The sequence below is a fragment of the Chlorocebus sabaeus genome, chromosome 5 (genome assembly GCF_047675955.1).
Source record: "Chlorocebus sabaeus isolate Y175 chromosome 5, mChlSab1.0.hap1, whole genome shotgun sequence".
In the NCBI taxonomy this organism is placed as follows: domain Eukaryota; kingdom Metazoa; phylum Chordata; class Mammalia; order Primates; family Cercopithecidae; genus Chlorocebus; species Chlorocebus sabaeus.
In genome coordinates this window covers 13,775,757-13,792,932 of record NC_132908.1, presented here as the reverse complement: position 1 = coordinate 13,792,932, position 17,176 = coordinate 13,775,757, and the positions used below count along the sequence as shown (strand labels likewise).

Below are 17,176 nucleotides of genomic sequence, written 5' to 3'. Positions count from 1 at the left end.
GCTTTTAAAAAAATTGAACACAATGTACTTCCCAGTGCAAGAACACACCACTAACCATGATGTATTCTTGGGTGAAAAAGAAAAATCAAACCTTCATTAGATTAAGATGTCGGGTCCAACTGCCAGTTACATGAAGTACAAGTGCCAGGAATCTTAACACCTGGGGATGCAAATGCAATCAGTAAAATCCAGAATGTGGGACATGCTAGAGGACAAAACAAGCCTGTTTCTCAACAAATAAGTAGTAAGAAAAAGAAGAAGATCCACCCAATAGATTAAGATTTAAGAGAAGTATCAGGCAGAGGCAATGTGTGGACCTTGTTTGGATCCTGATGGGAAATCCAACTGTTAAAAAAAACACGTTGACAGGCCGGGTGCGGTGGCTCATGCCTGTAATCCCAGCACTTTGGGAGGCCGAGGCGGGTAGATCATGAGGTCAGGAGTTCGAGACCATCCTGGCTAACATGGTGAAAGCCTGTCTCTACTAAAAATACAAAAAATTAGCTAAGCATGGTGGCAGGAGCCTGTAGTCCCAGCTACTTGGGAGGCTGAGGCAGGAGAATGGCGTGAACCTGGGAGGCGGAGCTTACAGTATGCTGAGATCACATCACTGCACTCCAGCCTGGGAGACAGAGCCAGACCCCGTCTCAAAAAAGAAAACAACAACAAAACCAAAAAACAAAACACGTGATAAGGAGGAAAATGGGGCCATGACTAGGTGTATGTTGGTAAGTTCCCACTTTAGGGAGCAACCCAGCTACACTGATGTCTCACATGATTTCTTCTTTTTTTTTGCTAAAGCTTATGCCAGAAATAAAAAGAGAAACATCAGTAACTAAGTGTGGTAAGACCAGGATAAAATGGAGAGATACTACCATTCTGTACTCATCTGCTATTCACCTTGCTGAACTAACACTGAACATGCTATTTATATTTCCTAGAAGTAGACAGAAATAAAGTTAGTAAAAATATTAAACAGAAACTAAGTTTAACTTAGAAAATTATTTCAATAATAATGCTACTTAGCAAGCAATTTTGAAAAGTTAATATCCTATCTTAAAAACTACTGTCATTTTCATCACCCCTGGGGACTTCCTATTTTGCACTGGTATGACTTTAAAGCTTAGGCAATTTATAGTCAAGAAGTCTAAGCAGTACAATTAACCATGATTCCATGCAGTCCTAAAGAGATGGACCCCAAAAGGTGAGATGAAATCAGAATATACGAATTAAACCTCAGACCTAACAAGGGAATCTGTCACTCGGCGGCAGATACTAGACTTATAATACGTAATGAAATGACAGTAACAGAAATCACTCTAAGTGTTAATTTCTAATTAACCCAGAAAACAATATGATTGGTGCTAGCCTTTAAATTATATTTGTTTTATCTAAAATTTCCACGTTTCTCTTTCTCCCCCCAAACAGTAAATTTTTAGAGTCTTGCCTATAATTGCTTCTTTAACACTGGAGTCCACAGGAAGGATGTTTTTCTCTACCAGCTCCATAGGGCCAGGTCTTTGAGCAATCTTTTCATTCAGATCATCTGCTAGTCGAGCTCTTTTCAACTTCATCTGAGTAGCCTGCAGGGATGGCTCTGCAAATGTTTCTAAAAGAGGAAACACAATTTTAACCATTACTCGAATTACTATTTCTATTCCATAATGTTATTTCAGGCCAACTAACTGAATTTAAACTGATTTAGACATATTTTTGTGTTCTCGACATATTTATGGAAAGAGAAAATGACTGTTTAAGAATGTTCCAGTATGCATTTTGTATTTTTTAGTTCTGGATAGCTTTACTTTCTCTACGTAATTTGGATGCCCACAGACTCAAATTAACAGGACCTTAAACCAAAAGTGGGGTACTGCTATTGTTTATTTATGGTGGGAGGGTCAAATTCACATTTATTAGGTACTGGGGATACAGAGGATGAGCTAGACAGATGTGGCCCACAGTTCAAGAAGTTGACAGTTCTGGATTTGGCTTCATTGGAAAGTCAATTCTTAGAAAGGAGACACTGCCTCTTAGGCTTATAAGCTTCTCTTCAGAGGTCAATAGGAAGAGCTATCATTCATTTTCTTGAATTGATCCCCTGTGTCTCGGTCGGTCATCATAATTAAGAATTTGGGTTTATTTCTGGATATATATCCTTGTGTCTGTTAGGAACATTCAACTATAACATACAGTAATTAATGGTTGTATAGAGGCATCAACTCATCTACTTACAACTGCCTAAAATTGGTACAACCAATGTAAAACTATAAATACCATAATTCATCCATCTGCTTCATTCTGTCATACTTGTGTTTCTGGTAACTCTTGTTAATGCTTTTTCCATTGTTCTAAAAAATGTTTAGAAATAATGAAAAATAATGATGTAGTGTCTACCCAAATTCCAAGTTGAAAGTTGCTTGCCTCTTAAGTTATACAGTAGAAGGTCTTTTAATGAAACTCCCCATAAGTTGGCTTAGGATGAACTGATATTCTTTATTCTGCAAGTATTAATAGAAAGTTCCTGTGAAGCCCAAGGCCCACTGAAAGCACATGGCTAGGAGGTTACCCCGCAGCACATCTGTGCAGCTTCTCTATCCACCAGCTGAGCTGTATGCTTGCCAAAAGTGAGCCTTGATTGTTCACAAAATGATTCATATCTGTTGTGACCGCTATTGTGAATGAATACAAAATTTAACTAAACGTTATGAGAAAATGATAAAACTTCAAAAAATAAAAGATCATTTCTTGGAAACCTTTTTTTTTTTTTTTTTTGAGATGGAGTCTCACTTTGTTGCCCAGGCTGGAGTGCAGTGGCCGGATCTCGGCTCACTGCAAGCTCCGCCTCCCGGGTTCACGCCATTCTCCTGCCTCAGCCTCCCGAGTAGTTGGGACTACAGGCGCCCACCACCTCGCCCGGCTAGTTTTTTGTATTGTTTAGTAGAGACGGGGTTTCACTGTGTTAGCCAGGATGGTCTCGATCTCCTGACCTCGTGATCCGCCTGTCTCGGCCTCCCAAAGTGCTGGGATTACAGGCTTGAGCCACCGCGCCCGGCCCATTTCTTGGAAACTTAAATGCTTGGAAAGATTTGATAAAGGTGAGTCATTAAAAAAATCACTGTCAAATTCATTTGGGCAATTAACAACTGTAAGAAATTTGAGAAAAAGGTTGCAAAATCTGGGATTTTAAAGCTCAGATTGATGTGAACTCCATTTATTAAAGTCTTACCCAAAGAGAAGGCCCTAGCACAATGTTGGAATATTGGTAAATAAATGTAGACATCTACAGGTTAAAATGTGTGTCCATCTCATTTTTATCATTTTCCCATACAACCAACTGTGGCCCCAATCTTCTGAGATAACACTTGTAACCATACAAGATGATCGCTGGGGAGAATCAGAACATAAGAATCACTCTCAGGTTGATATTTCAATGCTTCTGGTTAAGATCTAGGTAGGACAGACTTCTGTCTCTCTCCTCTCTTACATTACCACCACCTAAGTGATAGCAATATGTATGGAAAGAAAATATTCTCAAGTAAGTAAAGCCTGGAATTTTGGTATGTTTCTGTTGCTGGTCTTATTACCTCTATCCCCATGACTGAGGCTGAAGTTTAGCTGCTGAGCTTCAGGAAGTAATTTAGACCTTTGCCTGCCAAATATCCAATCCAATCAAAATTGGGTTAATGTTAAAATACAGTTGGGAGTGGTGGTGGTTTTAAGATACTTTAAAAAATAAAATGACATTCTTTCTTATTTCAAAAATCCAAGAATTAGAATCTTAATTCTAACTTAAGAACAGATGTCCTAAAAACATCACTTATGGTTCATTCATAAATACAGTTAGATTTTTAAATGGTGGGTAGTCGTAAAAAAAAGATTTCTTTTGAAAGTTAAATGTATTTTCCTTGATTTTAATTATATTAATAAAGCTTGTTACAGTTAGAAGACAAATTGAAACAGATAGCATTGTTACTACAAAAATGTCCCTTATAGGTCAAGATGTTTTCAGGCAAAGAAGCAACCACTTACTTGGCTACTTACCAGTAAACTTGCTTCTTTGAAGATTCACTTATCCCTGACTGGTAGCTGCTCTACCCTACTACTGGAGTTCTGGAAAAGCCTTTTTAGTCCAGCGGACTTCTGAGAACACAACCCAAAGTAGAGAAAGGGACATACCTCTCACCTCCTGCCCCTGGAATGAGGAGGACAGCCATATAATCAAAGATTCTTTACAACAGAAGAGCCCCTACTTGGGGTCGCAGAGACCACACCTGGATGCTTGGAAGTTCTTTACCACATCTTTAATATTGAGTTTTTTCTCTATCATAGCAGTCTGTTTACTCCCCACAGGGCTCTTCTCACAATCTGTAATTCACTTGTTTTGCTTGTTTGTTAGCAAAACTAGACTGCAAGCTCCGTGAAGTCAGGCATCCATCTGTCTCGCTTACTTGTTGGGTCTCTGGAGTCTAGCACACTGGCCAATGAAGGAACACCTCTAATCATGGTAGCCATATCACCTCCTGAAGATTTCATTTCTGGACATGTCTGACCTTTAAGATATTATTTCTTATGTTGAGCTACAATCTAATACTTGGTAATATCGACCTAACTTAATACTAACTCTAATCCTATCATTAGGCCCAGAGAACAAACCTCCCTTCTACCTGACAATTGTCTCTCAATGTCTGAGAAGTTTTCAGACTGTTTCCATATCTTCTCAATACTTAAAAGATCCAAGGCTACCAAAGAATCAAGCTCCTAGTCTTAATAAATTCGTTGGAGAAGCAAAACAATGAAACAAAATGTAACTTGGGAGTTGATGGTGGAGGTATAGGCTTTTCGAGAATGCTTTGCCTTTAGAGAGAAAAACATCCTGGCCTGACCCATGTGTTAACCAAAGATGCAACGGAACTGTTCTTACCAGCCTCGTAAGTGATGAAGCTAGATGACTGAGATCATGTGGTGGAGGTGGGTGGGAGGTGCTAATGGTCAGCTCAAGGTGGCTTGTTGTGGGTAAGTGGCAATAAACAGAAAATGTTGGGTGTGGAACTGTCCTTACCAGCCTCGTAAGTGATGAGGTTAGATGACTGAGATCATGTGGTGGAGGTGGGTGGGAGGTGCTAATGGTCAGCTCAAGGTGGCTTGTTGTGGGTAAGTGGCAATAAACAGAAAACGTTGGGTGTGGAACTGTACCACGTAGACACAGACAAGGTCCAAGTAGTTGAAAACCTAGGGTTAGACTTGGGCTACTGCATTCTTTAGGACTTAAAAAGTGGATATATGTTCCTCACTGGACATATATCCACTTTAGATGGGGTCCTCTGGACACTAATTTTTTTTAATGGAACTGTATGGTAGAGGCATCTGTGGTACCAGCTGGTATGGAAGTGTTAGTCCGTTAATTGGTTATGTGAAGAATCAAACCTTCCCTGTGTATCTAACATAATGTTTTAGCTTTGGGTCTTCATGTTGCTATCCAGTTTGGAGGAAGTAAGGCTGTGGGGTAAAAAGTTATTCAAATGGGAATAAACAGAAATGGTGGAATTCTCACTTCTTTTTTTGAAAAAATACAGCAAATTAAGAAGAAATAAATCCTTTACCTTCTAAAATGTGCATCCTGACAAGTTCAGAACGATCTGGTCGACTCCGAATCTTGTGTTTCAAAAAGTTTTCGGTCTTTAAAAAGAAAAAAAGTCTTACCATAAATTATTTATTATTTATTGTGGTTTTAAATGTTGTTTAACGTACTCTATTTAAATAAACAATACCCCTATGGTCAGGTGTTTGAGAGGAAGAGTAGAAATTAGCACTTAGAAAAACTATTATCCAACACATGATTTAAAGTGTAGCCTTCAAAATTGTACAGGGACTTGAAGAGTATGTTGGTATAAACTAAGCACTTTATAAACTTTTAAAACTTATCAACACTGAAAGGTCATGTTTTGAAGATAATTTTTTAAAGATAATTTTTTAATAAACATAGGATTTAAATCACTTAAATATCTAAAATCAATAAAATCTATACTTCAGGTCCAGTAAAAATCCACCTAGATAACAAATTTCCTAAAAGTCTTAATGTATTTTCTTTGGTAAGTTCATATCCTTGATCAGATTTTCTTAATTAGAAATGTATTCAACTCTTAAGGAAGAAAGCCTTAATATAGGTTTTATAAGACTATAAGAGATCATTATTGCGTTCTAGAAAAATTCTTAAGAAAATTTTGGAATATGTTTATTTTCATGTTGCATGATAGAAATTTTCCCCAAAACAAACAAAATGAATGAATATTCATAATGGCATTTTTAAAGAAAAATCTTAACAATTATCATGTGCAAGTATGATGGTGCCATCTTAAAGAATAAAGCAGAGTTGAATGTAGCAATGTTTTCTAATTTAGCCATATTCCCCTACTGTCGGTCAAATGTACAGGTAACAGAGACCCAGTAGGGAAATCACCTAAGGATCTGGTGTCAGCACATCCTTGGCTGTCTCTCTGCAGGGGTAACAAATGACAGAATTACCCCCTCTTATGCACCTAAAAACTGTTGTTATGCTCTGAGAGCAAGAAAGCGAAGAAGTATGATTTGTCATTTTTGTACAAAACTAGTAACTGGTTTTAAAAGAACAAAATTTGAATGTCATGTATTTTCTACAAACCTCCAGATCAAACTGTATCAGAGTAAATATTCTCTATGCCATGTATCCTGAAAATACACTATATTTTTCTCTATTGACATGTTTAGGAGTAAGACAGTTACTTGTACACAGGTATTTTAGAACAGAGGGAAGAAGGAGAGAGAAGTAGAACATTTTAAAGTGAAATGTCTTACTCTGGCTCGTTCCAAGCTTTTTATCTGTTCATGGAATGCCGCTGGGCTCTTCAAAGCTGTGAGAAAAGAAATGGGTTCCACAGTATAAATGGAGTTCATACTTCAATCCAATGTTATAGTGTATCATGTTGACAAACCTATTATTAATAGATCACATCTACAATTCCATTAATTTACTAGTTCCATTAGGAGACCCACACAATTTGAAATCTTAAATGTTACAAGATAAAAATTATGTATTTCACAAATAAAGTAGACATTTAAAACACAATTGTATACAAAATGACAATGCAAATATCAGCTCAGACCAGTTTTGACTACTCATAGCAAATCTCCATTGCCAAGGGGACTGTCTGATGACTCCTTGATGAGTCTTTGCTCTTAATGGTCATATAAGCTATAGAAAAAGTCCATATGTCCTTGGGAGTGACGTAACCTTGAACATCACACTGCACTTTGTGTCCAACAGATTTGCGGTATCATTTATTTAGAGCCCGTAATGGGCTCTGTGCTTAACCAAGGCTATGTTGCTGTTGGTCCCTGCAATAACCTTGCAAGGTAGGTATAAGCCCCAGGACAGGTGAAAGGCCCAAAGAGGTTAAGCGAATTCTTGAGGCCATACAACCAGATGGTGGTCAAAGTGGTATTTAAATCTAGAATTTTGAATTTGAAAGGTTCATGCTCTTTCTACCACACCACAGGGCAACTCACTGTAAAGACACAGTGACTCCTTAATATGCTAACTGATGGTAAATCAAATATTCTGGAATCCCAGTGTGAGGGTAAGCAGTGCTTACCAAAACATCACCTACAACAGTATTCTATCAATTATCTTTGCAAAATCTTGTCTGCGTATGTCCACCATTGCCTGGTAACACCCTGCACTTATAAGCATGGGCAGTCAGATGAATGGATGGGATAGAGGACCGGGATTCCTTGGGCTGTCACCTCCAAGACTTGACCAATCAGCTCTCACGGCATTACTTTCAGCTCTGGCACATGAAGCACCACAGAGACTCCTAGGAGCCCAGTCCAATCAGGTTTGGCTGAGGACCAGCCCCCAAAAGCAGATTAGAGCTGGCCTAGCAATGGTGTCCTAAATATCCTAATTTGATCCTTTTTGATTGATTAGTTCATAGTCAGGAATGTGGTGGTGGAGAAATCTGGCAGATTATCAAAGCACCTTTTGACTATCACAATGCTAGATTTAAAATATTTAGATTCTCGATTAATAGTAGTCCAGGAAAAAAAAGGTTTTACTGGGAAAAATATATACTAAAGAGAAAAATCACTCCATATCACAAACCAAGAAAACAGTTTATCATAGCCATGATTCAGAAGACTGGAAAGCATAAATTAATTTTGTAATTTATTTCTAGTGTTTTGAAACTGAGTAAGTTACCTCTTGGAAAGGTCAATTTTTACACAAAATCCAGATACACAATCCTAATGGCCTACACAAAACGGCCATTCCTCCCCACTAAAATATAAAACCACCTCCAAACTTGGTGACTAAAGGTAAAGAAAACAACTAGAACAAACATTCTAAAATTAATCAACTCTCAAAAATTTCTGAAAGGAACAAACCCTAGGGATACTAGGGAAATATCTATACTTGAGCCAAAAATATGAATTATAAATGGAATGTTTATCAGTCCTGTAACTGAGATACATTTAATTACTGTATATAGATCATAGCATAGCACTAAATATAATTGGAATTAAGTCTAAGTAAAAATTATAAATTAATTTTATGTTTTTTGGCAAGTCTAATGAATTTCAAATCCATTAGTATAGTGATTACTTTAGTCATTTCAAAACTAAAACAAATATTAAAGTTTAAAGAAAGAATGAATGTTAGTCTAATTACAGTGTAAAAGTGTTCTCTGTGTAATATAAAATTCAAGTCCCTCTTTTAAACTGCATCTGGTTTTTAAAATGTATTCTAAATGATTCACTTAGGTGCCTGATTTTTCCTTGGAAATTCATTTGGTAATTGTTGATTAAATGGATACAACTGAAAGCAGAGCAAGATGCAGGCTCTTCTTGGACACGCCCTTCATGTTCTGTCACGTTAGGGATGGCAGTGATGGTATAAATCTTACGTGGCATGATGCCCTGGTCCACTAGTTGTTCTCTCGTCCTCCTTTGTTGCAGCCTCAGCTGGAGCACTGTGAAAAGGAAATAATCACCATTAGAGTTTATCGGCAACTGTGGGATCCAATTTATGTGATTCCAGAGGAGATGCAGTTAAGCTTTATCAAGCATCTTCTATTTCACAATTAAACAAAAAGGATATTACCTGGCACCACGTAAGTTGTAAAAGGGAAATTATTTTGTAATTTCTGCCTGTTTAGTGAACACTAAAGTTTACACAGCATAAATGTTTTGTTTAGTTTATCCTAGTTTGATGACCAAAGCTATGTATTTGTTGTTTAAAACATTCATAGTACTCAAGAAAATAAACAAAAATAATTGGTTTATACATTAAGACTTGCTAATAAATCTAATTCATAGAAATAAGAGATGTGAAATTCTTTGACACATCTTAGTTTTTTTTAAAAAGCAAATTAATAGCAAAAATTTCTTTTAAGGAAAGTCTGACTGTAAACAGCTTTAAGGAGGGCTGCTTGTGTAATAAAAATTGGACCTATGAGATATTCCTAATGATCCAAAGGGAAATTTCTAAATTAGGAATTTAAAGTTTAGTAATCTTTGCACAAACATAATACCATATCTCATTCTATAAGTTCTAAGAAAGTCACAAATCAATCGACACCTTATTATTTTAATGAAAGTAAATTACTAGAACTGGCAGAGAACAAGATACACATTATGAAATGCAGACATCCAGTTTGCCAAATTTAATAAAAAATTAATTTTTTCTAGTTTTCTCAAGCAGATTGCTTTTATAAGCATCTACATATTTTTATGTGGAAAATGAGACTATTTCAAAATAAGGGGAATACAGGAGGTGACTCTGAAAAATATTTTTCTTGCTTTGCTTTACATTCAAACCAAGTTTCCATTGTGATTTTAAGTTGCCACTTTGATTTTTGTTTCAAACCATGGATGAAAACCAAGATTAGAATGATTAAGAGTCTGCTTAAGGGTTGTCAATATGCTTTAAAAAATTACTTATGTGCCTTTCTTAAATGGTGGGAAGAGAAGACAGAATTTTCTAGTGAGTGGTGATGGCTGGAATGAGAGGCTCAAATGCAGTGCACATGGTGTCTCCTCCTTAAAATAAAACCCTGAGGCCTGCAAACGCAGGCAAGTGGCCTCATCCCTTGTTTTTCAGTTGGTCTTGTGCTGACTGCAGAGCACAGCACAGTCTTAGGTAAAGTTCAGAAAGAATCTAAGTTGTCACATGGCTTTAAAATCATTGTTTGATATGAATGTCATCATCTATCAGATACAGAAATAGGTTTGGGTTTTTGTTTGGTTTGGGGCCAAAGGATCACAAAGCTTCATTGATACCCATTTAGAACTGAAGCAACTGACAAGATTCTGCTACACAAAGCAAAAGAAATAAAATTTCTTTAAAAAAGATACGCACATTCCTGACATTAAGATGTTCTGTGATACTTTGAATCAATTGTGCTCAATCAGAAAGATCTTTTTCCTAAGTTGATTGAGGATAGTATGTTCCCACTGTACTTTACTAGGAACAAAATAACCAAGAAGCTGACCCGTGCATCGTACAGCACCCAAAGACCTGTGTACTTTAACATTCTTCTAGGAATGCTAAAGTAAACGCTTGTCTGCGTTTAAGATAATCATATTCAAGAAGCAGAATCTCAAGAAAAAGACAACTGAGAGGAGAAAAGGGTTAGAACAGTTCTCCAGTTCAAAGGTTGATACTTCTGGAACATGGGGGTCCATGTCTGTTAGAGAACCTCTAGCAGGAAAATCTTTCCTTTCTCCCAAGGGAATCCTCAAAAGAGTAAAAAAGAAAGAATAATGAAAACATCAATGGCCCCCTTTTTGGTTTAAAACAAAAACCAAACAAAGCACACATTTGTGAGACAAATCTATCAGACACAATACGTTTTTTTGGGTGAATGACATCTTTGAATGATGCATACATCTGCAACAACTTGATTTGCAAACCAACACACTGATGACAACAGTTGGTTAGTCTTGGAAGCATCTCTTGATTGTACATTGGTTATTTCAGGTGCCTTCATTTACCAGGACAGCAATCCTGCCACCTGTATCATCTATGACCAGAAATCACACTTTCATGCTAACATGGAAAAAGGTACCTGCTATCAGGAGGGTAACACACAACATGGATGCATGTCACTCACATCTGTTTCTAATTCTAATACTTCTGACACCAGATGTGTGGGATTTTCCCTCATACCAACCAATTCTCCAACTCTGGATACCCAACTGGGTGTCCAATGATTCAATTCTGACACTAGGTACCTGGAGTTAGTGTCAGATCCTACAAGTTAAAGGGCTCTATCCCCAGAGACTGCCCTCACTTCAGATGCCAACTGTTAGTCCAAACCACTCAGACTTTTGACCAGTGAATTATAAAGTTGGGAGGTTCCTATAATCCCCTCCCCAGGTTTGATAATTTGCTAGAACAGCTCACAGAACTCAGGAAGGCACTTTATCTATTATTAGTAGTTTATTATAAAGGATACAACTCAGACACAGCCAAATGGAAGAGACACATAGGGCATGATATGGGAGAAGTGGCACAGAGCTCCCAGGCCCTCTCTAGGTACACCACCTTTCCTCTGGCCATGCCTTGGTCTTTCTGGTGATCAGCCCCTATCTGGAAGCTACCTAAAGGCTTTCAACTACCTGTCATCTCAGTAGCATACAAAAACCACTCTCATCACTCTAGAGAGTCCAAGGATCTTAGAAAGAAGCTCTTTGTCAAGAACTAGGGACTAAGACCAAATGTATAACAAATGATGCTCCTATTACTCAGGACATTTAGGAGAACTTTAGGAGTTCTGTGCCAGGAACCCGAGACAAAGAACACATATACATTTCTAATTATATTCACAATATCGTAGACACCAACCACCAATTATTAAAATCAAACAACAAACAAAAAATCTGTGTTTTCTGTGTGGCCAAATAAGCAACGAAACAACTTATACTGCTTGAAGGTAGGAGAATAATTTCCCCAATTAATGCCCTCATCATTGCCTATATAACTTTCCCAAGAAGCAAGAACCTCCCAATACAAGTATTATTCAAAGGAGCTGTGGCCATCAGCCTCCCTCAGGCACATTCATTTATTTAGAGCATATCTGTTAGGTGTCTGGGTACTGTATGGGGTACAAATCCGTGGGAAAGAGCAGCAGCAGTAACTGTAAACGGATCTTTTTTAAGCGACGTTAGGAAGAACATGAATGGGAGGGGAGGCAGAATTGCAAGTAACTAGCCATTCTGTTAAGTATGTTCATTACTCAGTTGTTTTTTTTTTTTTTTTTTTTTAGCTTTTATCTGCACCCATAGGTGGACAGTACTGGACATATTATATTGAATATGAGGCACTATGCCCTAGCAAGAGCTCAGGTACATTGCTACTTTGGGTTAGTATTAAAACACAGTTATACTTTGGGAGGCCGGGACGAGAAGGGCAGATCACTTGAGGTCAGGAGTTTGAGACCAGCCTGGCCAAAATGGTGAAACCCATCTCTACTGAAAATACAAAAACTAGCCAGGCAAGGTGGCAGATGCCTGTAATCCCAGCTACTCAGGAGGCTGAGGCAGAAGAATCATTTGAACCCAGTGAGCTGAGATCGTGCCATTGCACTCCAGCCTGGGCAACAGAGCGATACTCTGTCTGAAAACAGAAACACACAATTATAGTATTATTTGTTGATGTCAGCTAAAACCAGTTATTCACAATTGACACATGTTATTCTGAGAGCAACTACTACTTATAAAAAGTACCAATCATATAGGTATAGACTCATAATTTTAGCAGATATCAAACTTGCTTTCAGCACTTCTGTTCATCAAATTAGTAACAAAATTAACGTATAAGTCACAGCAGATATCTGCACCCTAGAAGGAGACCATCCCAGGCCAGGAAGAACATGGCTTGAATGATACAGACAGCTTAACTGTCATGCCACACAGAAGTTAGGCAGAATGTGCTGGTGCTTATCCAGAACTGAGGAAGGGGTAAGGGACTCTGAAAACAGAGGACCAGACTCTTTTAATGATCAGAGAGGCATTTACGGTTGTGGGATCAGGAATGCTTTATCAAGTTTTCCTGGGATCTTCATGGATTAAGCCTGGAGACCTTCTTCCTCCCTTTTCAGCCTCCATGCTCACCCTCCATGTTTGTATCTGCATGGAGGGAAAAAAGGCTTAGACCACTGAATGTCACTCAGCTTTGCACAGTTGTCTGACACACTGTGCTTGTGTTGACAAGATTTCATATCTGTAGCTGCAACCAAAGACTAGACACTGGCCTGGTACTGCTTTCCTGCGGCAGAGGCAGTCTGGCAATGGCCTCATGTGTCAAAACTGAATCCAAGAGCATTCTCTCCTGGTGACTTGTTGAGTGGATGAACCGTACTCTTGGGTTGACATCATAGCCTCCATCCTCTTAGTAAGTTGAGTAACATTCAGTATCTTCCATGGCCATCTTGCAAATAGTAGCATGCAAGAAAAGGATACACGTATAAACTATAGAATCCTCAGGGGAATAAACAGTTCAAAACACTGAGTGTGTACATCCTTTCAGAAACAAAGGACATAATAATGAGAAATAGACTTCACGTTACAATTGCTCACATTTGAACATTTTCAAAGAATATTAATTTTGAAAAAGGTAAAGGCTAAACAATCCAACACATAATCCTAAGAAATCCTGAAGTTTAGAATCATGGTTTAAAACAGGGTATAAACCTGTTTCATTTTATCAGAAAGGGGGGGCAGATATAAAACAGCATATCTCATATAGGTAGCATTGTATTCTCTGGGCAAAACATTAACCCCAAGTTGAGAATTCTACAGTAGTTGTATATTTCCAGATGACAAAACTCACAAGAAGCAGGCAAAGCACCTTCATGGATGGAGGGAGATGAGGTTATACATCCATTTACTTCTGTACGTATCCCATCTTTCCTAACTAGCCTGGGTCCCAGGAATTTTTATTAAAAAAAATCTTTTCACACATGATAAGAGCCAAATATGTCCATTATACAAAATATGGAAATAGGAAACAGTAGGATAAAAAACTAGAAAATCACTGATAATATCATCCAGAGACACACAACTAGAGTTACCACATATTTCCTGTCTTTTCTCTTAGCATAAATTTTGATTCTCTGCTTCTACATACTCCAATCACTCTGTAACTACAATGATAAATATTATTTTAGTGGCTACATAAAATATTCTGTTAGGTGGATATGGCATAGTTTACTAAATAGTCCCTGCTTATCACTTAGGTTGTTTCCAGTTTTTTAACTATAAAAAATGCTGTGGTGAAATTTTTGTGTAGAAATTCCTCATTTCAGTTATTCCCTTAATTTGAATTCTTAAAAGGAAGACTATTCCAATGTAATCTATATAAAGCATGATCATAAGTAATGAGACTAATTTCCTCATGTATTAACTGTCATCTTTTGCAATTATAGTAGACATCTGTGAACATGGATACAGATGGCTATTTCATTTAGAGAAAACAATTTAATTACTGAATTATGATCTTTTATCTCTTAGGGCTAACATATACAGTTTCCTGTTACATTTCAATAAGGAGAAAAGGGCATATAATTTTGATATTTTTACTTAATCCTTATTCCTTATCACAACACATAAAAACAATATTATGTCAATAGAGGTGCTGTGAATTTGCTCTACCTTTATGCAAGAAAAGTAAAAATTTGATTTTAATCCCAATTCCAAAAAAATGAAAGGTAGCTTATCCAATGATACACTGAAATGTCATTCCCAGCAATATGGTAGTTTAGATATACAGTATCTTAAGTGTTACAGCTCTTTTAGAATTTGTCTAGCAGGTTTTCCATAAAAAAAAAAAAAGTATCTTCTTTTAGTTCCTTTCCCCTGCTTCTTAAATGGTTCAGAGTGCTTTTAGAACAAAATTTTAAGATTCGTTTCCAATATAAAAAAGCTATAAGGCCAAACTCGGTGGTTCATGCCTGTAATCCCAGTGTTTTGGGAGGCTGAAGAGGGAGGATGGCTCAAGACCAGGAGTTTGAGAACAGCCTGGGCAAACATAGTGAGACACTGTCTCTACCAATAAATAAATAAATAAATAAATAAATAAATAAATAAATAAATAAAAATAAAAAAATTAGCTGGCATGGTAGCACACACCCGTAGTCCCAGCTACTTGGGAGGCTCTGAGGTAGGAGGATCACTTGAGCCCAGGAGTTCGAGGCTACACAGTGAGCTATGATTGTACCACTGCACTCAAGCCTGGGCAACAGAGCAAGAACTCTGTCTCAAACAAACACACACACAAAACAAAATCTTTAAAATACAATAACTTCTTCTGATACTTATAAACCTAATTCAAAAATTTCACATGCTTTTGAACCAAGATATGTCTTTTGATTCCATAAGTAGAATGTTGAATTTTTTTTTTTTTTTTTTGAAACAGAGTCTTCCTCTGTCGCCCAGGCTGGAGTGCAGTGGTGAGATCTTGACTCACTGCAACCTCTGCCTCCCGGGTTCAAGTGATTCTTGTGCCTCAGCTTCCTGAGTAGCTGGGATTACAGGTGTGTACCACCATGCCCAGCTAATTTGTTGTATTTTTAGTAGACGGGGTTTTGCTATGTTGACCAGGCTGGTCTCAAACTCCTGGCCTCAAGTGTTCCATACGCCTTGGCCTCCCAAAGTATGAAATGTTTTCTTAATATGATGTAATTAAAGTGTCTTTTCCCCTTAAAGGAAACAACACATTGTATGCAGCATATTAATAACAAAGAGCAGCTTAGTTTGAGTTGAGCAAGCCGAAGCAAAGCATGGCTCTGGCCCTGAGTTTTCAGTGGGACATCGAGGACTGCATGTTACCAAAACAAAGCAGAAATGACACTTTCTGGGAAGCATAATGGCAGGCAGCCATGGTCTTGGAAATTCTTTATGAATAGCTGGATTTCAGTTATGGGGTATGAAGGAGGGTGGGAAAGGGGAGAGGGGAGAGGTGATGAGCCACTATCTGTGAGTTAGAGAGAAGCTCCAACGTATATTACTTTATTACAGGACAATGGACAGAACAAACTTCAGGATCATGAGGAGTGGAAAAAAAAAAAAAAAAAAAAAAAAAAACACCTGAGCAGTCAAGTGAGGGTTAGAAGAACCATCTCTGAAGATGGAAAACTAAAGAATACTCTAGAATTGACTATGTATTGACTCTGAAGTCAGTACTAGGTAATAAACAGATTCTAGTTTCAGTTGTTTATTTTTCAAACAGATGTCAGGGTAGTTAAGAGAATGCAGTGGTTGGACTTTGGCAAACATTTATTATGCATTGTTTAAACAGTATTAAGTGAAGGCCTGATCCTGTAAAAATAAGACAGTTTAGAAAAGCCAACTTCCTCATATTATCTTTTGAGCTTGGATACAGGAGGGATTAATTGGATTCCATTCAATAGTTGTTTCAGTGTTTCATCAGATAGTGTAGTGGCCAAATGTAGAATTGCACTTGTTTAATCAGCTAAGGACTTGAAAACAATTATACTGAAAGGGCAAAAGACTGATGAACTACTTTTCCTTTCTCTTAAAAATAAATGTTTAAAATGGTGGTGGCTATTACTAATTATTACCACTACTGTTACATTAGACACTTGGTGAAAATAATACTTTTTTCTCCAAATATAAAACCATAAGGCTTAAAAAATTTTAGTTCCACAAAGATCCACACACTTATAGTTCTCTGTTGTGAATAGTTTATTTTGCAGTCAAAGGGGAGAAAGTCAAATGATGAAGGGTCTCCTTCTGAGCCCGGGACTCAAACAGAACACGATGTGTACTGCTGGTATCTTCATTTAAGAATCCCTGTTTTATAATATGTTTTACTTTTATTTGTTAAAATAAAGTATATATGCACATAAAAGAGATTTTAAAAAGCAAAGTGAAAGTTAATGCATCCTACTTCAGACCTCCAGTCCTTCTCCCCAGAGGTAACCGCTGTTAGATTTCTATGGCTCCAGAAGATGTTTTGTGAATTGTCCACCAATGTTATATATAAAATGTGCAAAGGAAGTGTATGTGTCAGATAATACTATTTATATAGTTTGGTAATTTGCTTAAAGACTATCATGGAATCCAGCTCTTTCTTAAAGGCTGTATCTAACATATGGATGTATTATTTATATACTTAAGGTAC

At 37.4% G+C, this 17,176-nt stretch overlaps 1 protein-coding gene and 1 pseudogene across 9 annotated transcripts in view; one reads left to right on the top strand and one right to left on the bottom strand.

Moving 5' to 3' along the window:
• The window catches only part of MRTFB (myocardin related transcription factor B), a 196,798-nt gene that overhangs the window by 47,236 nt on the left and 132,386 nt on the right, over positions 1 to 17,176 (bottom strand). For all 9 annotated transcript variants that reach the window (XM_073015180.1, XM_007986266.3, XM_073015181.1 and 6 more), the window contains 4 exons: positions 8,937 to 9,002; positions 6,832 to 6,887; positions 5,601 to 5,676; positions 1,448 to 1,609 (listed from right to left, as the gene is read on the bottom strand). In XM_073015180.1, the coding sequence (XP_072871281.1) occupies positions 1,448 to 1,609; positions 5,601 to 5,676; positions 6,832 to 6,887; positions 8,937 to 9,002 (360 nt within the window). The remainder of the gene's footprint in view (positions 1 to 1,447; positions 1,610 to 5,600; positions 5,677 to 6,831; positions 6,888 to 8,936; positions 9,003 to 17,176) is intronic.
• Positions 14,810 to 14,853, top strand: LOC119621236 (U7 small nuclear RNA; annotated as a pseudogene).